The sequence below is a fragment of the Gossypium hirsutum genome, chromosome D03, assembly GCF_007990345.1.
Source record: "Gossypium hirsutum isolate 1008001.06 chromosome D03, Gossypium_hirsutum_v2.1, whole genome shotgun sequence".
Classification (NCBI taxonomy): domain Eukaryota; kingdom Viridiplantae; phylum Streptophyta; class Magnoliopsida; order Malvales; family Malvaceae; genus Gossypium; species Gossypium hirsutum.
This window is the reverse complement of record NC_053439.1, coordinates 32,278,487-32,303,521: the sequence shown is the minus strand read 5'-3', so window position 1 is coordinate 32,303,521 and position 25,035 is coordinate 32,278,487. Positions and strand designations below refer to the sequence as shown.

At 31.8% G+C, this 25,035-nt stretch overlaps 1 protein-coding gene and 1 non-coding gene across 2 annotated transcripts; one reads left to right on the top strand and one right to left on the bottom strand.

Annotated features, from left to right (window-relative positions):
* The first annotated feature begins 14,913 nt into the window (after positions 1-14,913).
* LOC121215818 (small nucleolar RNA R71) lies at positions 14,914-15,020 on the top strand. The gene has a single exon (XR_005911789.1). It is a non-coding gene; the product is annotated as a small nucleolar RNA R71 (small nucleolar RNA).
* Positions 15,021-21,283: 6,263 nt separating this feature from the next.
* On the bottom strand, positions 21,284-23,243 carry LOC107950629 (UDP-glycosyltransferase 88A1). Its single transcript, XM_016885511.2, has one exon. The coding sequence runs from the start codon at positions 23,041-23,043 to the stop codon at positions 21,601-21,603; it is 1,443 nt and encodes a 480-aa protein (XP_016741000.1). The 5' UTR covers positions 23,044-23,243; the 3' UTR covers positions 21,284-21,600.
* Positions 23,244-25,035: the final 1,792 nt, after the last annotated feature.

Genomic DNA, 25,035 nt, shown 5'->3' with positions numbered 1-25,035 from the left:
AAGTAAATCGTCTTTTTTAAAGGTTAATAACCAAATTTAATTAAAAAAATAAGAATCAAATTGATAAGAAGGAAAACTAAGTTTATCCTTATGCTTTTTAATAAATTAGTCCCGCTTATGACGGGTTTGAAACTAGTAATATTGTGTCACTTTTATAGGACCCTTTTCATACTTGCATGAATGATGTCTAATATAATCCATATCAACTCAGATGGAGGTTCTGCAAATTTATAAAGTCCTGGATCCTTGTTCAACGAAAGTTTCACCATTCACCATTTCAAACAACTCTAATCCTTCTTACCAATGCTTTGTTGCTACACTCATTTCCATCTAACGGTATCATCTGCACTACATACATATTGTCACACTCGGCAAGCGAAACATAACCCATCAAGGATCGTCCACAATTCGGCATTATCTAGTAGTAGAACCAATATGAATGGGGTTTGTTCCAAACACCATACTTCATGGAAGGTTTGCTATCTATCAATCATCTGATTGTTAAAATTGTTGGACAAAACACGTTAGCTAACAAATATATAAATATAAATAAACAAATATTTAAGTATAAAATAAAATAAATTGAATAATTTATATTTAATTCATCAAATACAAAAAACCAATAAATAACATAACGAAAACCAAAAATCAAAAAGAAGAATTGAGTTTTATTAGATGTTAAGACTTGTTTTACATAGTTTCCTTAAGACGGATTCGGCCGCTCCTACGGTACTTGGAGAAACGTTGGTCGACTGCCTCCTAAAATTCAACAACACGATGATCGAAGCAATAGTACCTCTACAATGATCAGCGAACAAACATTGCCTTTTTCTATCACCGAAACGTTAGAAAATATGGAGAGGAAAAGAGAAAAATTTTGGAGAGCAAAATAAACTCGGTGTGAGAGAGTGTAATTATCCAAAAAATTCTGAAGAATTCTTAGGCTTTTATAGGCATTCAATATGGAGGAATTTTGAAAATATCCATGAATAAGGATACAATATTTGCATTAAAGGAGCAATTAAATCAATTTGATTAAAATCAAATAAATTTGATTAAAATCAAATCAAATTGACTGGAATAAAATAAAATCAGGATATATGTCCTTTTAAATCAGATTTTTTATATTTGTTAAGAAAAAATAAATTTCTTGTTGGGCTAAAATATCCGCAGACCCATTTTGGGCCCAACCAATCCGGACATTTCGTGTCGCCCATGTTATGCAGGTGCACCCCAACCTCGATGGGTTTGGATCCGCACCTCTCTGCTCGCGAGGCAAGGTTATAAGCTTAGTTATTCAATCATCTTTCAAGTGGGTTCTCAAATATATACACATCTCATACTTGGTATTTAACCAATGTGGGATCTAAGCTTTTCTTTTCCTAAACAAATATTCATAAGTAGCTTATTTTGAGCAACAATTTCTCATTCATCACTCAACCATTTTGAGCATATGATATACCATTGTAAAGGTATCATGGAGTAGGATATAAAACCATAATTTTATGATTGAACTCTCCACCTTTACCAATCAAGAATATGCCTCAAAGTTTCCAAATAATTATAATTTTTCCAATAATCCCCCACATGAATGAAAATTGATAGTTTTAACGGAAAACATTGACTTGATGTGGTGATAGAATCTACAATTGATAGTTGCATAGGATACGTTGGCATCCAGTCTTGAACCTTCCATTGTGAAAGTATATTTACTTTACTAGATGACCAGTAGACGTGATGTCCTTGAACTATTCTGCCGTTTGTGTAAACGATGATATACCTCACACTACTACCTCTTTGGTAATGTTTTAGTTCTCATGGGTATGTTCATATAGCCGTGAACATGTCCTGGTTTTGCAAGAGTTTGAGAGAACTATGCCTCAATAGTCTCCTTGAAGCGGCCCCACTTCACTCTCACATAAGTAACTTATGTTGTTCAGCTCACCGAAACACACAATGGTCTTTAAAAGCATTACTTAACCTATCCCATTTTTAGTCATTATTTACATCGTAGGAACGAACTTGGGATAAGTACCCCCACAGTGACCTCACAAGGTCTATACAATTAGGTTATCCTTTTAAACCTAGATTTTGGGATCTCCAGTCAGCTAGGTAAAGTTTTCCTTTACATAGCGCCTTTTATTTTCATGGGCTTTAGTCTCATTCCTTTTGATGTTTTATCAACATGATCTCGATTTAAGCCTTTAGTTAGCAGATCCGTAATGTTATCTTTTGATTTTACAAAATCAATAGAGATAACTTCATTTGAGATTAGTTGTCTAACGGTATTGTGTTGACAATGCATATGTCCCGACTTACCATTACATTAGCAAGACACCCCACACTTTCTAGTGGTTGTGGATGGTTTTTTACCTTTCCATAATTCATTTGGTGCCTTGTCCTTTTTCTTGCCCGCGGCACCTTATTTAAAAGGTAATTAGTTGATAGAAAAGCTTCCCCCTTCCCACATTTCTGTGATAATCCAGAGCTTCCTAGCAATGCGTTCATCTTTTCCTTTAGAGTTTGATTTTTTCGCTCGGCTACTCCATTTGATTGATGAGAGTATGGTGGTGTCACTTCATGAATAATACCATGTTTTGTACAATATTCACCAAATGGTTCAACATATTCACCACCATGATCACTTCTCACCATCTTAATATTTTTATTAAGTTGGTTTTCAACTTCCTACTTATAGAGAATAAATTTCTCTATTGTTTCGTCATTGCTCTTAAGCAAATATACGTAGTAATATTTTGTGCAATCATCAATAAAGGTAATAAAATATTTATCCCCTCCTCTCGTTTGAACAAACTTTAAGTCACAAACATCGCTATGTATTAGATCAAATAGTTCTATACTTCTTTCAACAGTTTGAAATGAAGACCTTGTTAATTTTGCCTCAACACAAATTTCACATTTATGTTTATAATTAATGTGAAATGAAGGTGATGTGTCATGAAAATAACTAAAATAAGACAAAGGCAAGTGCACCTATCGATAAATAATATAGCTATAGTGAGTATAGATATTGTAACACCCCTAACCCATATTCGTCACCGGATTAAGGTCACGAGGTATTACCGAACTCAAATACAGATACGAACATTTATGCAAGTCATATTCATATATATATATAAAGCATATAGCTAATTAAAGGTTAATAATACATTAATTCATATTACTAATACAAATCAATACCTCAAAAAATTTACTCGAATCCATACCATGAAAATAATCACATTTTCAATTAACTAGACATGTCTTAAAGCTATTTAATATATACACATGCTTTACAAAACATATTACTCGAATCATATGCACAACAAAATCTCAATAGTATTCGAAGTACTTAACATAATTAGTTCATTATTCCATATAGGCTTATAGACGGCTTAAGGTCCAAAAGTAATTGCGGAATTAACCACTCCATAATATGATCAAGCATATTTCATAAAAAAAATTATTTCTCATTTAACCGCAACTATATGAACCATCCAAACAAAATTTATGTAACTTAATGCCATTTATTCATTCCTCAAATCGGCTAACTATTACCATGAGTCGACCATACCCAATTCATGCATAATTAAACTAACTAATATTAGCCAACAATCCAAACATTAGCAACCATGACATATAAGCATATATACATAGTTTCAAGTTACCTATCTATAATCGAATTTGCAAGCACATCAAATTATATCACAAAAATGTACCTATTTTCTCACTACTATTTTGTGCGCATATGACCATGACAACTTGAACCATATTGTACACTTACAACATCTAATTTATACCTAATTCACATGTTTAAGATACATACACATAACCAAACCCATACAACATATTCGGTCATCACATCCAACCTCCAAAATAATTCATGCCATTTTTATCTTGAGTTGCACCTAAAATTCAATCATTCAAGTATATATTATAAGCATACTTAACCATTACATATCCAAATCAAACCTCCCTTTTTTCATTTAAATCTAAAATAAAACAATCAACCAAACCGTTATAGATCATGTCCATTTCTTACAATTAGCAACCGAATTTTTGCATAATTAAAATTCATCAAATACATATCTATCATTACTTCAATGTTAAGCTAAGTTATATAACTATCCACCATTCAAAATTGTTCCACATCTCATACTTTCAAATTAGATTCAAATTCTAACCATATATACTCAAACTTTAACATTATATTCAAGCTATATAACTAAATACCTCACATATATATATACCATTAAATATACATTCCTATTAAACTATTATCATAACCGAATACACATAAGTATTAAAATCAAGATTAAGCCATTTTCGCATGGCTAAATATAGACACACTTCATGAGTACACAAAATAAATGCTAGCCTATACATGCCATATATTCAAAATTTCAAGCTTTCAAAATACCGAGATAGAGTTCGATAGTGTGACGGATTTCCTTGACGATCCCCGAGCTCGTAACTAGCTTCCAAAATCTATAAAACAATGAATGAACAGACACACAGTAAGCTTAAATAGCTTAGTAAGTTGTAAGCACATAGTTATCAAAGAACACATATAAATTATACAAGTAGGCCGAATTCTACTAATCTTGTACACATACATATATACTTATATTTATATGATTAATTCATCCTTTCATGTTATACATAATACTTACCTTTACTTTCAATTTCGTATAACTCAAACATATCTGAATTGCTTAATTCAAACCCATATTCGGGTTTGCCATATAATTTCCTGTTATACCATTCAGATTCAAACTATAAATTGTTTAGAGATTGAGAAAATTAAAGTTGCTACTGCATCTTGGATTTTTCTTCCTTGTTCATTTAAAATAATTATTCCTTGGTCATCCTTTTTTATTGCTTTTAAAATTTCTTCCTATTGGGTTTTAGTGAGTGCATGATCCCACCAACCTTTTAATTGACCAGTAAATCCAGCAACTAAAAGATTAGCTATAGCATGATCACTGATTAATCCATTTTGATTTTGGATTTTATAAACATTTGAAACCATTGTCATTTGTTGTAATAAACTAAGAATATTGTATTCAGACATTCCATTTATATTCTATTCATAAATTGTATTAGCATTGTATTTATTCTGGAAAATAGGTTTTTCTTCTATGTTAAGATCAGGTGCAGTGGTTTTTGGATAATATAATCTTTTTGGTTTTTTCTAAGCCATCTTGTTAATTTTTTGTTCATCTGACTGGTCAGAGTCAGATTTGGAGGATTGGTGTAATGTATTTACTGAATGTTGGGCTTGTAGTAGGGTATCATGGGCAATTAATTCAAACTTGTAACTTTCCAAAGCATCAAGTCTATTTTGGATTTCTGTTAAGAAATTATTTTGGGATTTTTGGAAAGGTTTTGGAATCTCATAAGATGTGAATATTGGTTCTTTAGAACTTTTTTTGGTTATCTCTTTTACTGGTTCTTTCCTGATCGGTTGACTTTCTATCAAATTCTTAATATAATCTAATTGTTTTCCTATTGTATGAAGATTGATATTTGTATAATTGTTTTGTTCTACTATCATTTTAATATCTTTTGATGAGATTTGTTCTCCTGCATTAGGAGCTCTCATTCTTAAAGGATTTGCTTTTATTCCAGTATTTTTGTGAAGATATTGAACCTCCATTAAAGGGGGATGTCGAGATTCAACTTCTCATTTATTAGTCTGCAATCTAGTATTATGTTTTATTGTATTAACAGATTCTGAATAATATTCTTCAAACCATTCAAAGAATTTTATATGGATTTTATGGGTATTCATAAATTCATAATATTCTTGAAGATTGCTTTCTTTTTTATCATTATAATTTTTAAAGTAATCTTATCTTTTTTACTTATTTTTGTTAGAATAGAAGTGCTTTCTACACCATTCTTTGTTTATCTCAAAAGTTTTTTCTAAAACAAATATTTCTGAATTTTCTCCTTATCTTGCATTATTAGTCATTGATGAATATGTTGGTGACATATTAGGTGAATTTTGGGGACTCTCTTCCTGTCTGGCATAGATAGGTTGAGCTATATTTGAGGAATTATCTATTCCTTGTAAATTGGTTCTAAATGTTGTTGGGATAGAAGAGACAGAGGCTCTAGCTGTCTTAAAATCTACTGTTTGTGTTTCTAGATTTGACTCTTCTTTTAAATTTAACCTCCTAAAAGTTGTACTGGTACTTCTAATTTTGAAGGAATATCTTGGAGGCATTCTTTGTGGCATGTTGAGTTTTAATTCAACTGTGTCATCTTGGTGCTAAGAAATTTCACTTAATGAAGAGTTTCTTATGGGAGTTGGTGCCACAGGGTCTGTAGCACCCTCAAGTTTCCATTTATCAGGAAGGTTTATCTCATGCCATTGTATTGTTCTTGAGATTGTGGTATGAGATTTTGTGGTATCTGTCTCTATTAAGGGGGTTTCTCCTTTTGGGCTTTGGAGTAAAGCCTTAGTATTAACAACAGAATACATAGCTTTTGAAATGAAGTCTATAGACTAATATTAAAATATTTGGAGGGTTAAAATATTTTTTTTAGTCAAAGAAACCATAAAATTTGGATAACAATTAAAATGTATCGGGGCTGTACATAGGCTTGTTTCTATAGTTCCTAATAATGAGTTATTAAACATGATGTGTCTTTGGTCTCTTAAGACAACTAAAATTGAGGTGTTTTTAGTGGCTTCAACACTAAGAGGTTTAACACCAACCTGGACTAGTCCAAAATGGAAATATTTGTATCTTTGTTCTTTGAGTTTATTAATGACGACTCTATCTAATAATTGGATTGTTTCTGTAACACCCCTAACCCGTAACCGTCGCCGAAAATAGGGTTACGAGGTATTACCAAACCAAATTCAAATTCGAATAATCATATATATACACATGTTCAGCCTACTAAACCAACCAAGTCTTAAATCAAAAAGGTAATATCAACCTATTACAAGTCATTTCATATCATGCATCAAACAAATTCATAAACACATAACTCATAATTAAAAATTATGCAGAATATTTCAAACACCACTTTTGGTCATACCTCATTTCGCCTACTCGACTAACAAATCAATTACAAACAACAATGACACAAATGTGTATATAAAACTCATATTTAAAATTTTACCTATTTTACATGTAATCATTATATTTTAACATATGTACCTATATCAACCTATATAAATACAAACAAATAAAAACATTGAGCTGAATATGCCATAAGCATTTGTATAATTTCATAGTATATTCACTTATTATTATTCATACACTCAAAACTACTTATCAAATTGCATACAAATATTTATTCATCAAAAAAATAAAATAACTATTCATATGGCCAATTTCCCAAGCTTTATTCGAATACAATTAAGCTTAAATACTTATGCTTTAACCAATGTCAAATTCATCAATACTCAAACAATTCCATGCATAACATACCAAGACCGATCCTATATATATATTTATTTATTTACTATGTATTATTTATCCCTCAATGTTTCAAAGGTCATTTACAAGACCAATTCCATAAACAATGCTCATTATGCAATTTACCAATTTCAACTACTCTATATTCATAGTAAATCAATATACAACTTTCACATAGTAAATGATAATTCAAATTCAATCTCAATTACCGAAAATTAAAATATTTCCATCCATGATTTCAAACATAGCTTATACTTATACCGTATCATATCAATCAACTTTACTTGTCTATCACAATCAATATTCATAATTATCAAAATTCAAAATCCTCCAAAGCATAACATCACTTATATTAGTCTCAACCATTTAAGAAACATAGCCAAATCATCAACCATAATATTTAATCAAAGCATGAAACCATTCATGTCAAAATAAACAAGCCATTTTCGCATGGCTTATTATATATATACACTTCATTCAAAATATATTCAAAAGGGGTAGTATAGTCTATACATGCCATAGATTTTAAATTTAACCTTTATAGGTACCGATGGACGGACGATAGTGTGATTGACTACACTGACGAACCCTGAGCCCATAACTAGCTTCCAAAATCTATAAAACTGAAGGAAACATATATACATAATAAGCTATCACAGCTTAGTAAGTCATAAGCAATTAAACAATTCAATAACGTTAAAAATTCAATAACAAGCTGAATAATGCAATCATATTCATATATACACATTCGAGCTTGCAAATCTTATATATATCAAATATATAACTATGAACCAATTTCAGCTTGGCCGGATATACATTAAGTAATAACATCGTTATTTTTTTCGTATTCAAATCATATACCACTTTTTACCGAATGTACTCATTCATATATAAATGCATATAAAACATAGTTATGACTTCACACATATACTTACCCTTTGGCCGAATATATATATATAGGTTTTTTACACATACACATACTTTTGTATCCCAATTGACATAACCAACTAAATTTGATAGCATATATTAATTAAATATTACATACTTATACTAACATATACATATGTGTCACATTTATCATTCATTGGATCAGTACAATTTGTACTAAATAATTTATCGAAGCATTAATAAAGTTGCACCATTAGTGCTCTTCTCTCACTTAACCAAATTGATCTCGGTTTCGCACACTTAGTGCCCGATATTTAACATCATTAATACTCGCACACTCAGTGCTAAATATCAACAAATCACCTTCACATCTATCCCTGCTTCTCAAACATATACACATTTGGCTACCACATATATATATTTTGCATATTTCATTTCAGCATATATAATTAATATTTATCTAAAATTTACAACGTCTATTTGCTTATAAACTTACCTCAGACAACGATAATCGAAACGGAACGATTATTCAACGACTTTAGTCTTCCCCCGATCCAAGTCCGATTTCTTTAATTATTGATCTAAACACATTCAAATTGAACTCATTCAAACATAATTTCATTCAATTTTGTCCAACAACACATAAATGGAAAATTTACTATTTTCCCCCTGATATTTAACATTTTCACAATTTAGTCCAAATTGTACAAAACACAAAATATTCCAAATTGACCACACTATATTTTGGCCGAATATTCCCTAGACTCATATAGGTCCTTGCATGTCATTTATTTCACCTTTTAGTCCCTCAATTAAATATTTTCTTACAAATTAACCCAAAATAATCAAATTCATCAAAAATTCAAGAATAAACATTATAATCTATCACATATCTTTCATATTTCATCATTAACTATTACCAAGCTCAAGTATTCAAAAATGACATGTCTCAAAATCACCATCAAATTCTAAAATTAAAGCATGGACTAGATATAACACGAAGCAACGATCATAAAAACGTAAAAATCACCAAAAACCGAAACCAAACATACCTTAAATCAAGCTTCAAAGATGGCCGTTCTTCTTTTCTTTTCTTTTCTTAGTTTCAGTTAGATGATAATGAAATAAAAGATGATAGTGTCTTTTATTTGTTTAATTGTAATATTATAATATAATATAATATATATTATAACCTTTATAAATAATATAAAAACTATATATTATACACATAATGCCATCCACTATCTTTTTAATGGTAAAATTGCAAAATAAAAACTTCATATTAAAAGAATAACCACTATTCAGCCCTTTTAGAAATAACCATTAAATTTTTATTTTACACGATTTAATCCTTTTATTTAATCGGACACTCAAACGACGAAATTAAAGCACGAAATTTTCACACTAGTAAATTCACACATAATAAACATAGAAAATAATATTACAATATTTTTTTGACTCGAACTTGTGGTCCTGAAAACACTATGTCTGATTAGAGTCGAAATCGGGATTGTAGAGCCCAAATTTTGCCCGGGGCCCAATAGAACCCAAAACAAACCAAATTAATAAAACATTCACAGTCCATTTTACAAAAAATAAACCCACTACCCAAATTAAGCCCAAACAGACCCAATCCAAAAGCCCAAAACTAAACTCAGCTCCATTAGCCCACAAACAAATTTTTACAGCAAAAAAAGAGAAACCCTAGGGCGCCGTTGGCCGCCGCCTCTACCCATGCGCGCCATTCCATCTCCTCACATGCCATCGTCATGCCTCTAACACCTGTAGAGAGGAGTGAATGCAAAGCAACAGAGGATTACAAAGAACCCGGTGAAATAAAGAGCAAAAAAACAAAAAAAATGAAGGGGAACGGTTGTAATATGGCTATAAAAGCTGAAATATCCTCTTGTAAATTTTTTTTTACTAATGCACATCAAGAAATCAGAAATAGAACAGAGTTTTCAAAGGTTGAATCTGATTATTTTCCTTTCGCTTTACTGTTTTCCTTGCGTTATTCTTTTTTATTTCTTTTATTCATTTCTTTTGCAAGTCGGTTTTAACAAAAATTAATAATAAAAAGAAAAAGAAGTACCTGAAACCGCCGCGTGGCTCCGTCGACGGAGGTCCCTTCGTCGTCATCGGCGTCGGGCTAAAAGGTGTTTAGATTTCTCCTCTTTCTCTTTTGGCTTCTCCTCACTGGTGTCATCCACCGAACTTAAAAGCGGGGTTAAAAGCCTCGTCTTTCGCCACTGCCCGTCGACTATTACGGTGGCGCGATCAGAGAAGTGGGGAAGAGGGACGGCAGCGGGGTTCCAAGGCTAGGCCTGGAACCCTAGCAGAGAAATGGGACTTCCCTTTTTTTTGCGTTCTTTGTAGAGAATGAAACAGCAGAAAAATAAAGCAATTTTTTAGCTTTTATTGTGATTGTAAAACGGCGCCATTTGAAGAGGGGTGACCTATGCATTCTTGCCCTTAATGGGTAATTTGTGCATTTAGTCCCTCCATGTTGCGCTGAAGTGCAATCTAACCTTTTTTATTTTTTTTTAAATTTGGATTGCGAGTTCTGTGTCTGTTTCAATTGGATCCTTTGACTGTGTAGTCCTTCGCACTGAAACGTCGCGCACAAGGAGGCTTGAGTTATTTGCTCCTTCGCTCCCTGATACTTTCAACGCGTGGCGAATTAGTCCCTCTTTCCTATTTACTTCTTTTTTAAAATTTAGCCCTTTTATTTTATTATGATTTCAATCGCGCCCTCGACCTTTTAACCCCATTTTTGTATATTTTTAACTGTTTCTTTTATTATTTAAGATTTTCTTTTATATGCTATTTTATTTTAGACTGTTTTAGATTAACTGGTATTTATCTCAAGTTTTTTTTATATGATATTTATCTTAAATACATGTGTATGCACTATCCATTTTGAATTTGTATGTACTATGTAATTTAAATTGTTTCCTATACTATTTATTTTGAAATTCTTTATATTATTTATTTTGAAACTGTTTTATTTTGTTTAGAGTTTCTATACATTGAGTATTTTATACATAATTTATCTCACATTAGAATGCATTATGTACACTAATTATTTTAAAATTATTTTGTACCTTTTTAACTATGCTGTTTGTTTTATGTTTTACTTATTATCCATTTTAAAATTTTTCTTATTTCACGCTTCTATATGTACATACGTGTTACTTATTTTAAAATTTTACCATACGTAGTATTTTAAAATTATTTTGTATATATATATATTATATATTTCTTTTGTCACATTACTTGTTCAAAATTTATTTATTATGTTTTAAGGACTGTCCTGCATTTTATTTGTTCTAATTTCTCTTATGCTATTCATGTTGAAATTGTTATATGCTACTTAATTCATTCGTCTTTATTTATTAATGCTAGTATTCAAATAATGTATGTTGAGTGTGTATTGTCATTGTGTGTACCATAATTAGTTTACTCGTATTTTCATATTATTGTCATACATTTTTGTAATTATCCATGTACCATTATTCCATGTCATCATATTGTAAATTAAACTCTGACATAGTTATCCAACTTAGGTTACTTTATTTTATTCCAAACAAAATAAATGCTTACCTTCAAATAGATTACCCGCTATTATTCAAAATGAAATTTTGCTAAATAAGGCAATATTTTGCATTTTGGAAATTCGAGAAATTGTACCCTAACTTACTGGGTCTCGATTTTCTCGTTAAACCTAAATAGCAAAATATCCTTTTAAATTTCCAAACGCATAAAATTTCAAAAATAAATGTAATATTCTATATTTAGAAAATTCAAGAAATCGTGCCCTAACTTACTGGGCTTCGGTTTTTCTCGTTGATTCTAAGTAACCGAATATCCTTTTAAAATTAAAATAAATGAGGTTTAAATAAAAAGTGAAATGTAAACTTACTCTCAAAATATGAGATGCCGGGTCCTAACTTACTGGGTGTGACATCTTGTTACTTCGAGATAATGAGGCATTTTCCATTTTTGATTTAATTAAAGCATTTTAAAATCAACTTTAATAAAAGAGGATCGTATTTTAAATCTTTTCAAACTTTCAGCTTTCGACATAAAGACGTTAAATAATCAACTAAGGTACCAATTTTGGGCGTATCGAGGGTGCTAACCCTTCCTCGTGCGTAACTGACTCCCGAACCCGTTTTCTAAATTTCGTAGACCAAAATCGTTGTTTTGATAAAATCAAATCGTTTATTAAAAACAACCACTTTTCAAGGTGATCCGATCACACCTCATCAAAAAGGAATGGTGGCGACTCCCGTTTTCGTTTTCATTTTTAAAATCCAAGTAGACCCCGTTTTCACAAAAAATGGTGTCAACAAGGATGTTACAGTTTCAGATTCTTTTTAAATAGGTAAACTCATTTCTTTTGTTTTTATAACGTAATTGCAAAAAGCATTTAAATTTTCAAAAGTTTTTTTCTTGTAGACTTGGTTTGTTGGAACTCTTGGAAGAGTCCAATTATCAAATCTTTGGGGAATATTTTCATAATGTTCTTCTTGTTTATTAGCATTATTGTTTGAGGTTTGGTCGGATTCTTGGGATTGATTGGAAACAAAGCTTGCAGAAGAATCGGTTCTTCTAAGGAAAGGAAACATTCTTTGTTTTCTTATTTCCTACAAGGATGTTCTACTATCTGGATTTTCAGATTATTAAAGTTGCCTAAAGGGATACTTTGTCCTTGACACGCTTAACCCATGGCTAACTGGACACTGTATCAATTCTTAGCAAAATAATAATACATTAATGAAGATAGTTAAACCAGAACTCGAAAATATTGAAAACAAATTGAATATTTTCAAAACTTAAAAATACATGCTCCTCATTGGCTCTGATACTAGACTAATCCCGAGGATCTGAGGATCGGGTTTGGAATGAGATAGTCGTAATTTTAAATTTAATTATTTTATAATATTTAATTATTTTTCGACAATAATTTAACCGAAATAGCATGATTTTAAGTTAAAAAGGGCATGTAAAAACACATAAATTTTCGTGTTTTCATTGAGCCACATGGTTACTCACATTAACAAAACATTTAAAATCATCTCGCTCACTAGAGACTCTCACAGAATCGCGTGCTTTGAGAATAATCTTTTCGTCACCTACACGAAACACAAGTTCACCCGTACCAACATCGTTAATAGTCCTAGTAGTGGCTAAAAAGGGTCGACCTAAGATCAAAGGTACCTCACTATCTTCATCCATGTCTAAAATAACGAAATCAAAGGGGGATATAAATTTATTGGTTTTCACAAGCACATCTTCAATAATACCTTTAGGATATCTAATGGTTTTGTTCGCTAATTGAATACTCATCCTAGTGTGTTTGGGTTTCCTAAGACCAAGTTGTTTAAACATTTTATAAGGCATGGCATTAATACTAGCCCCTAAATTAGCCAAAGCATTCTCAATATTTAAACTACCAATGAGACAAGGAATAGTAAAACTTCTAGATCTTTAAGTTTGTTGAGTAGTTTATTTTGGAGAATGGGCAAGCAAACTGCGTTGAACTCTAGACGAGTCGTCTATCTTTCTCTTGTTTACTAACAATTCTTTTAAGAATTTGACGTAATTTGGCATCTGCGAAAAAGCTTCAACAAACGGTAAGTTAATGTGTAATTTTTTAAGAAACTTAAAAAATTTACCATATTGTTCGTTCATGTGGTCTCTTTTTGACGCGTTAGGATATGACACTTGAGGTTTGTATTCTTTGACAACCGGTTTTTGCTCTTTCTTACCTTTCTCAACCTCATCATTGTTCACCACATTCTTGCCTTGATTCTTGTTCAGGTTCAACTAACCCTTTCACGTCTCAAACAGTAATTGCGTGAAGCTGCTCCTTTGGGTTAGTTATAGTACTGCTAGGCAAGCTACCTTGTGGTATTTCCGAAATTAATTTAACAAGATTTGATTTTTGAGTCCTTGAATCATTGCTTGCTAATTTTTTAGTGCTGCCTCAATATTTTGCAAGCGAGTTTCTGACACTGAGATAAACTTTGTCAACATCTCCTCAAAGTTCAACTTTTTCTCTTGCTGATAATGTTGTTGAATGCTTAAAGGGGGTTGTGTTCTTTGATTGCCTTAACCACCCTAAGAAAAATTGAGATAGTTCCTCCAATCTGTATTATAGTTATTACTATAAGAGTTATTTTGAGGTCTAAAATTTTTACCCATATAATTGACTTACTCATTCTCTGTACTAAGACTGAAGGGTAAACATTTTGGATCCGTCATTCCAACTCTATTTGTATCGCATTGCATCACCAGATTCACCTGCGTAGAAAAATATAAACCATCAATTTTCTTATTTAGTACTTCTACTTGGTTTGGTAACATGATGACTGCATCTAGATTAAAAACATCGACTATTTTCATTGGCTTTATCCTCATGACTTACCCCTGATAATTGTCCAATGTCATCTCTTCTATAAACTTATAAGTTTCTTTGGGTGTTTTATTGTTCAGTGTTCCACCGATTGCTATATCAATCAAATTCCTAGTTGAGGGATTCAAACTGTTGTAGAAGGTTTGAACTTGTAACCATAAATGTAACCCATCATAAGGGCACCTTCTCAATAAGTCATTGTATCTCTCCTATGCAACATATAATGTCTCTAAATCGATCTGAATAAAAGAAGAGATGTCATTCCTCAACTTAACTGTCTTAGCCAGTGGAAGTACTTTAAAAGAAACTTCTAGGTTAGTTGAGCCCATGTAGTAATGGAACCTCGTGGTAAAGAGTTTAACCACTGTTTTGTCTTGTTCCTTAACGAGAATGGGAATAACCGTAAATGAATGGCTTCATCAGTGGCACCATTAATCTTGAAAGTGTCACAAATCTCTAGGAAATTGGCCAAATGAGTATTTGGGTCTTCATCTTGTAAACCGTCAAACTGAAAATATTATTGTACCATCTAAATAGTGTTCGGCTTTAGTTCAAAATTATTTGCAGCAATGGTAAGTCAAACAATACTCGATTCAGCCCCAGTCAAAGTAGGCTTGGCATAAGCATACATAGTACGAGGAACAATAGCTGCTAGAGGTAGCTGAATATTCTGATTATCGCCCATCTCCTCAGTAATAATGTTGTCTTCTTATTCATCTACTATATTCTGTTGACTTAGCTTTACTTCTCTAATCTCTCTATGATTTCTGTGAGCAGTACTTTTAATCTCATTGTCGAAAAGCAATGGTCCCGACAAGTTTCCTCTAGTCATAAACTAAAAGTACCTGTCAAAAGCAAACAAAAGAAAAACAATTAGAATGTAGAAATTAAATTTAAGAAATATAAAATAAAATAAAAAGGGCTAAATTAATAAAAATAAAGTGTTCCTAATATTTTAGTCCTCGTCAATGGCGCCAAAAAACTAGATGAAACTAACTAAAAATACGACAAAGGCAAGTGCACCTATCGATAAATAGTATAGCTATAGTGAGTAGAGATATTGTATCCACGAGGACTAAAAGTACTAGTAATTACCGTTTTCCTATTATTTAACCGAAAAATTGGAGTGATTGATTTTAAACTAAAATTATTAAATTAATTTAACTAAGAACTAAACATAGAATAAATCAGGAAAATAATTGAATAATAACCAATGCGAGAGACAATACCCAGGAAAGATTCCACCTAGACTTCATCTATTATTAAGAATCTAAATTAAATGATTTATTCACTTGGTATCTTAATCCGTGGAAATCCCTAAATTATGCTAATATCTCTTTCGAGAGTAAGAACAACTAACTCTAGGTTGATTAATTAAAATTTCTTTCTAATTAAAACCCCTATTATCACATTAACTCGATCTATGGATTCCCCTATTAGATTTGACTCTAATCTGGTAGATTTATTTCGTTTTATTTCTAGGATTGCATGCAACTCCACTCAATTATGCTAGATCTACTCTTAAATAGGGACTTTCCTCCTCTGATTTAAGCACATTAAACATGAATTAATACCCCAGAAATATTAAAACAAGAGATAAACACACATAACTGAGAAAAGAATCAAGTATTTACCACGTAAAACAAAAATCAAATAATAGAATTCATCATAGGTTTCATCCTCCTTAAGTATCTAGGGAATTAGTTCATAATTCTGAATAAAAACATCTCAAAGTCAAAATAACCACAAGAAATAATGAAACTCATAAAAACTTCAAAGGAAATTTAAAGAAGGACTTCGATCTTAATGGAAATATGCTTCAGAGTTAGCTCTAATAGTGTTCTTCGAGTTGTTTTCTTCAATATTCTCTGATGGCTCCCATTCTCTTTTTCTATTTGGTATTTATAGACTTTAGAATGCCCAAAAAGCCTAAAAATCATGTTTTTCTGCATGTTTAGGAAGCAAGTTGCGAAATCGACACGGTCTAGCACATGGCCATGTGTCCAGACCGTGTGGCTCACATGGTCGTGTGTCTAGCCCATGTGGCTTCTTAAATATACTCTTTTTGTCTAATTTTCGTTTATTTTTCGCTCTTTTTACTCTCAAATGCTCACCTAAGTATAGAAACATAAATTTAAAGAATTGAGAGCATAAAATTCACTAATTTGCATAAATAATCATCCAAAAATGAATTAAGAACGAAATTAAAATATGTTACTTTTATCACTTATCAGAAGGAATGTGCTCTAAATTAATTAATCTATGTAAAGTATCGTAATTAACATGTCCGTACCTACCATGCCATAAATCAAATGACTCAAGTATATAAATAGAAGAAGAAGAAATATTCTTATTCATAGTTTTTCTTTTTACAAATATTGCATTACATATCCTTTTTTCACAAACATTCCCCATTTAGAAGAAAATTCTTATTCATAGTTCTTGCGTATGTTAGGCACATAAGTTCATATCGGGAACTTCCTTATAAATTTCTTCCACAGCATTGGCCTCGTTAGCTCTAACTTTTTTTGGAATCCTATAGTCAGATGATTTGTGCCCTATCTTGTTGCAATTGAAGCATTTTCCTTTAAATTTATGCTTCTTGGAAACGCCACCTTTTGGTCCTAATTTAGACCCACTCTGAGGTTGTTTTCCCTTCTTGAAGTCCTTGACTTCTATGATATTTGTCCTAGCATCATTGACATTTGTTGCTTTGTTGAGCCTTTTTTCTGTATCTATATTGTCTTCTTCAATCCGAAGCCTGACAATTAAATCTTCCAATGACATTTTTTTTTCTTTTGTGCTTTAGTTAATTCTTGAAGTCATTCCAAGCAAGAGACAGCTTTTCAATAATGACTGCCACTTGGAAGGATTCACTTATCACCATCCCTTTAGTAAGAATTTTGTGAACAATCAATTGAAGTTCCTACACTTGATTCACAACTAGTTTAGAATCAATCATTACAAAATTTAAGAATTTAGCAACTAAAAACTTTTTAGCTCCAACATCTTCGGTTTTGTATTTATGGTCCAATGATGTCTATAATTCCTTAGCTGTTTTCTTGACACTATACACTTTGTACAATGCATTCAATAATCCATTTAGGATGTACTTTTGGCACAGGAAATCAGAATAGTTTCAAGCTTCAAAAGCTGTGAAAGCGGTAACTTCATCTACCTCGCCCTCTTTAACAGTAGGAGAGACATCTTTCAAAAATTTGGCCAAGTTCAGCATAGTCAAATAAAACAACATTTTCTATTGCCAACTCCTGAAATTGTCCTGAGAATTTTGCAGGTTTCTCGTTGTGGCTTACAGTAGCCACCACCGACAACACTGAGTTTTGAATCGAAGATTGCATTTGATCCAAAGCTTCAGATTGCGAATTGATTAAATTAGTGGGAGTTTCCATTTTCTGTTAAGAAACAAAACCATAATTAGAAAATTATCAACTTTTGTTAGACGGCAGGAATTTAATAAAACCCGAAACAAAAGTTTATATGATCTAATAAAAAATACAATAAAACAATGCACCAGGTAGGCAACCCTAAAAGAGAGGTGGTGCACTTGGCACTCTTAAATACAAAATCTTTCAAAGAACCAACCCTAGACATGCACTCTTATATTGTCTTTTTAATTCACCGTTGATAATTTTCTTTTCCTTTGATGTTACAATTTTGAAGCTACAAATTAAGCTTTCACAATTTAAAGCCACAATTAAGACCACCATAAACAGAAAAATTTCTCTTTTATTTGTTAAGTAGCAGGATTAAAATTCTAAAATAAAATCAAAATCAATTCTTTCAAACGTTGGAAAAATCCCGAAATAAAATTATTTGATTAAGTTTTCATTTGGAAACAAATCAAGATCGAATAAAATCTGTTAAACGAAAGTAATAAATCCCGAAACAGAATTTATTTAATTTTAATATTCGTTTGGAAAATAAATCAAAGATGGAATAAAATTTGTTGAACGACGGGAATAAACCCCGAAACAGATTTTATTCAATTTTTATTTTTATTTTCAAATAAAAAACATTCTTTTTTCTTTTCGCCTTGGTGTCTCGTTCGTCTCGGATTAGAGAATTGCAAAAATAATAAAGGAAACATGTCTTAAGATTGTTGGACAAAACACGTTATTGAACAAATATACAAATATAAATAAACAAATATTTACGTATAAAATAAATTAAATAATTTATATCTAATTTATCAGATACGAAAAACCAATAAATAATATAACGAAAACCAAAAATTGAAAAGAAGAACCGAGTTTTCCTAGATGTTGAGGCATGTTTTACACTGTTTCCTTAAGACAGATTCAGCCGTACTGGGAGAAACATTGGTCGACTGTCTCCCAAGATACAACAACACAATGATCGAAGCAGTAGCACCTCTACAGTGATCAACGAACAAATGTTGTCTTTTTCTATCACCGAAACGTTGGAAAATATGGAGAGGAAAAGAGAAGAATTTTGGAGAGCAAAATAAACTCGGTGTGAGAAAGTGTGATTGTCCAAAAATTTTTGAAGATTTCTTAGGCTTTTATAGGCATTCAATATGAAGGAATTTTGAAAATATCCATGAATAATGATACAAAATCTACATTAAATGAACAATTAAATCAATTTGATTAAAATTAAATCAAATTGATTGGAATCAAATAAAATTATGATATATGTCCTTTTAAACCAGATTTTGTATATTTGCTAAGAAAAAAATAAATTTTGTGTTGGTACATTTCACGTCACCCACGTCGTGCGGGTGGGCCCAACCCCGATGGGTTTGGATCTGCACCCCTCATGCACGTGAGGCAAGATTACAAGCTTAATCATTCAATTTTTCTTCAAGTGGGTTCTCAAATATATACACCTCAGGCTTGGTATTAACTAATGTGGGATCTAAGATTTTTTTTTCTTAAGAAATATTTACAAGTAGCTTATTTTGAGCATTAATTTCTCATTCATCACTCAACCATTTTGAACATATGATATATCGTTGTAAAGGTCTCGTGGAGTAAAATATAAAATCATAATTTTATAATTAAACTTTTTACCTTTACCAATTGAGAATATGCCTTAAAATTTTTAAAAAATTACAATTTTTTCAAAACAAAAATAATTTAAGAGCATGAAACCCAGAAACCAACCGATCATATCACGAGGGAAAAGGATCAAGGTCAAAGCTTTTTGTTTTATATGTGGATTAACACAAAGCAAAGGTGCCCTACACTACACTACATGTACATGATTATAGAATGAAAGTATTAGCCAACTAGGCTAAGAAGTTAATGCCGCTACGCTAAGTTTAAAGGCAAATGGGCAAAAGATGCTTCAATAATAAGAATAGTTATGTGTGGCAGAAATTGTTGTCATGTGGGGTGGCGAAAGTCACATTAGTTCCTTTATTTTTATTTTATTTATTTATAAGTTTTAGAGATATGATTCATATTAAGTAATATTTGTATATTATTTATATTTTTATAAAATGTTATTGTTATTTTAGTAATTATATTTATTTGATGCATAATAATATTACTTTTTTTTTTAAGTTGTAAAGATATCATTAACGTTTTTTTAACAATCCTAAGCATACACTTGTAAAATTATAGAAATTATAACCATTAGTGTCTCCTTTTGAGCACCCTAAATGTTATTTATAAATATATATTCATGACAAAATAAAATTATATACTCCTTTTTTTTGTTTTTTAAATTATCCAGTGGAACAAGTCTATTTATTATATTATGTAATTTTTATTAGTTATGCTATTGCTATTTTATGGTATTTTTAGTAATTATAATAAATTTTATGCACAACAGTTGATAATAGCATTTTAGAATTATAGGAGTGTTGCTTAAGTAAAAGAAGGGTTAGATGAATTGGTTATTACAAGAGTATTCCTAAATTTATGGTGTAATAAGAATCTCCTGACATGGAAATTAGGAAACTCAATCATAGGCGTTTTTATTCTCTCAAAAAACAGTATACTTTTTCACAGCATATATGTCTAAAATTCACTCAAATTGGATTAGAGCAGTTAATGGGTTGGGTCACTCGATCTGGCCCGAAGGTTTGTCTGAAATGTGAGAGAGTTTAGATAAAAATACATATTTAAAAATTAGGTTTGGACAAAAAAATAAAACCCGTTTAGAAAATGAGCCAGACCTCGAATAAAGTATTTTTGGTTCGGATCCCGACCGGACCCAAATTCACTAAAGAACAAAAAAAAATCTCTTTTTTTGTTTTTTAATATTATTTTCTTATTATTTTATCTCTATTTTATTACCATTTTACTATTATACTACTATTTTGTTACTATTGTTTGGATACTATATAAAACTTATTTTATTGTTTATTTTGTTATTATTTTAGAGACATCTGTTTGTTAAGTTACATCTATTTTAATATTATTAGTATACATATTTTTTAAAATTTATTTTCAATTTATTGAGAAATATTTATTTTAATATTTTTAGTATTTTTGATTTATTATATATATTTTAAAATTACATAAAAATAATATAAAAATTAATATTGATGGACTGGGTCAGGCCCAAATTTTATATTTTTATTCAAATTGAGCTTAAATATTTATTTAAGCTCAATTTAAGCCTAAACTTTTAGTTGAGCCCAGCCCGACAATGCACAACTCTAAATTGGATTAAGAGTGGATTTGGATGGACGATTGAGTGCGGTGCAGTCCGTTTAGCTTACTTTTTGTCTTACGCTACAGTATCGCTATAGTATCTAATTTCACCGCCACTGCTATTTTTACACTAACTGCAGATAAACGCACTGCCCATCCAAACTCACCCTAAGTAAAAAATTAAAACCGCACCAGAATTCAGGTATTATTCCTTCTTCCACGACTCAAAGAGTTTGGCTAGTGCGAGACGAGAGGAACCTCCCTTACTCATAGCAGCCTTGGCAGCGTGTTTCATAGCTACGGTTCGCTCCCTAACCAGTTTACCTTGTTCCCACTCCATTAATTCTCTAACTCGCTTCTCCACTTCACTTGAATCTACGAACCCTGTTTCTGACTCCACCATCGGCAAGGCTATCTTCATTTCCTCCACTAGCAACACCCGGTTGAACCTTTGCTCTGCGTAGAGTGGCCATGCCACCATCGGAACCCCCGCACAAACAGATTCCAGCACCGAATTCCACCCACAGTGTGTCACGAACCCACCGATGGAATCATGGTTCAACACCGCCACCTGTGGCGCCCATGACTTGACCACCTTTCCCTTCTCCTTCGTCCTCTCCAAGAACCCCATAGGTAACAAAGTGTTCAAATCTGGTTCCGATTGTTCCTTTATCGCCACACTTAGGTTCTCCGAAGGAGGGTTTCTCACCACCCACAAGAATCTTTGCTCACTTCTCTCTAACCCCTCAGCTATTTCTTTCAACTGTTGAGCTGAAAACAGTCCCAGGCTACCAAAACAAAGGAACACTACACTTTTACTAGGTTGCTTGTCAAGCCACATTAAGCAATCATCAGGGGCACCTTCACCGGCAACATTAGATCTAGCTCCACTTCTCCGATCAACGTCAGCAATCAACGGTCCGATGCAGTACAGTGGAGGTGTGGGGCCATCTGGAACACAGAGTCCATCGCGAATTGCTTTGATGGCTCTGGGCTCGAGGGATTCAAAACTGTTGATTATAATCCCAGCTGACTTGGGCAAATACATGGAGTTGTTAATGAAGATGTGATAGACTTGATCGTTGCGATCGAGTACTGGCTTAGGCATATCGGCAGATGGCACCGGTGGGACACCTGGGATGTTGAGGAGAAGGTTAAGTTCTTTGAAGCTTTTGGTGGTGTTATTATGAAGGGTTGGTAGATAAAAGAAGGAGGAAAGAGTAGCAACGCCGGAGGTGTAGAAGAAGTAAGGAGGGATACTAAGATCAACGGCGACTTTGAAAGCCACAGTACAGAAAAAATCCATGATAAAGGCATGGACTTTGTAATCCTTGGAGATGGAAAGGAGAGTTTCATGGACATTGGGGTTGCTAAGGCGGAGGACCTCAAAAGTAAGGAACTCATGGTGGGTAACATCAGTGGATGGAAGGAGGGTGACTTTGGGTAGCTTGTGAAAAACAATGGAAGGAATAGTGGAAGAGACGGCGGCAATATAAGAAGCGGTGGATTCAGCTTGGTAAGGTGGTGTAGCGATGAGGATGTGGATAGAGAGTGAAGGTCGGTGAGATAATAGAAGCTTGCCTAACTCCACCATGGCTAGCAGGTGGCCAATTGGTGGTGACGGGTAAAGAACTACGGCCTCCACCATTGCTAACAACCTATTACAGGAAAAGACAACCCCAACCAAGCTCTGCCGTATCTCTTAGCCTCACTCATCACCGCAAAATATGCGGATTTAAAAAAAGAAAAGAAAAGAGGGGAATAGATATTTTTTTAAGATTAATTAAAAATAAACATTTTTTTGAAATTATAAATGTTATACTTTAAAATTAAAATTATTATTAAGTCGACTTTTAATCACACGACTATTTTATTTGGAAGTGGTAATTTTTACTGATGTGGTAAGGGAGAAAGGGGTGGGGAGCGATTTAAAAAAAAGCATATATTTTAAAATCAACGGCTTAAATTAAAGGTGTAAGTACATTTATTTATGAAAAATATTTTCCTCATTTTTTGAGGTTTCGTTTACGAAAAATAAAATTGGTGAAAGTAAAAAATCCACGTAAAATGTTGAATACATTGAAGAGGAATAAAACATTTTAGTCATTCACTCTTCATACCTCGTTCATTTCTAGTAAACAATTTCCTTAAAAAATTTTAGCATTGCTTATTTATCTTTTTTCTTTATATATATATATATATCACCCGACAAATATGTTAGAACCTAAATTCCAATTTATCCCTTTTTAGCTTTTTTACCTAAATAATGCAAAAAAAAATAAAATTAATAACTGAAATAGTATGTCCATAAGATTATTTACTAAAATGGTATAGGCGGCACCGGACTGAAATGTAATAATCTAAAATATTTAGTGACCTATTATGAATTTTTCCATTTAGAATAGCTGTTGAAAAAAAGGAAAAAGGGTGCAACCTGACATTGTGGCCTTGTAAGCCCTTCTTATTTATTATTATTTTTATTCCCCTTTAACTCACTATATTGTATTTAAACAAATCATTAACCTATTTTTGTAGTTAAATAAGCCCTTAACTTATGGTTTTTACTCATAAAAGCCCTTTATTTTAATATTAAAGTAAATATATATTTTTTGAATTTCAAGCTCTTATCGTAATTTTTTGTTGATGCAATAAAAATTATATACACTTTAACATCAACATAAAATCTAAAAAAGTAATCAAAAATTTCAAAAGAGTAGTTAAGAATATAATGTATATAAGCACTCTCAAGAAATTTAATTTTTTTATTTAATAAGTTATTCTCATCAAATTCACATCAACATAAAATGTGAATTAGTTTATATTTTTTTAAATAGTTTTACTTTAGGTAAAATACATTTACTTTAATATTAAAATAAAAGGCTTTTATGAGTAAAACCATAAGTTAAGGGCTTATTTAAACAAAATATAGTGAGTTGAAGGGGAATAAAAGAAAATAATGAATAAGGAGGGCTTACAAGACAATTAGCCATATTTAAAGTTTGGTGCCGCCACACTGTCAGGCGGCACCCTTTCCCTTTTTTTAGCAGCCATCCTAAATGGAAAAATTTTATAACAGGTCCCTGAATACTTTAGATCATTACATTTTAGTTTGGTGCCGTCAATTTGACAGGTGGCACCAGTAAAACTATACCATTTTGGTAAATAATCTTATGGGCATTTCAGTTATTAATTTTATTTTTTATATTATTTAGATTAAAAAAAACCTCCCTTTTTAATATGAGATGTACAAACATCATTTTTGGAAACATAAATTTTGAATTATACTCCAATGTGGGACTATTTTACTAAAAAAAAGGCTCATTTCCAACTTCATTTACAGAAACAGGCCACTTAAAACGTTATTTATCGAAATGGGCTAAAAACCCAAAATGCGCCTACGTAAAAGAGTTTTGTAATGGGCCAATTTAGGCCGGGCCCAAATAGAAACCCAAATACAAAAAAAACCAAAACAAAAATAAAAAAATTATAACAAAGTCCAAATTTTAAAAAAGAGTTCAGTTACAAAGCCTAAATTTACAGGCCCAAAACAAAGAAAACCCTAATGACCCAAAAGTCCCAAAACCTAAATAGAAACAGAAAACCCTAGCCGCACCCTAGCCTAATGCTGCTGCCGCTCCTA

Bases quoted from the DNA above. Each gene is read 5' to 3' on its own strand.
- LOC107950629 (XM_016885511.2), bottom strand. From the start codon at position 23,043: ATGGTGGAGGCCGTAGTTCTTTACCCGTCACCACCAATTGGCCACCTG.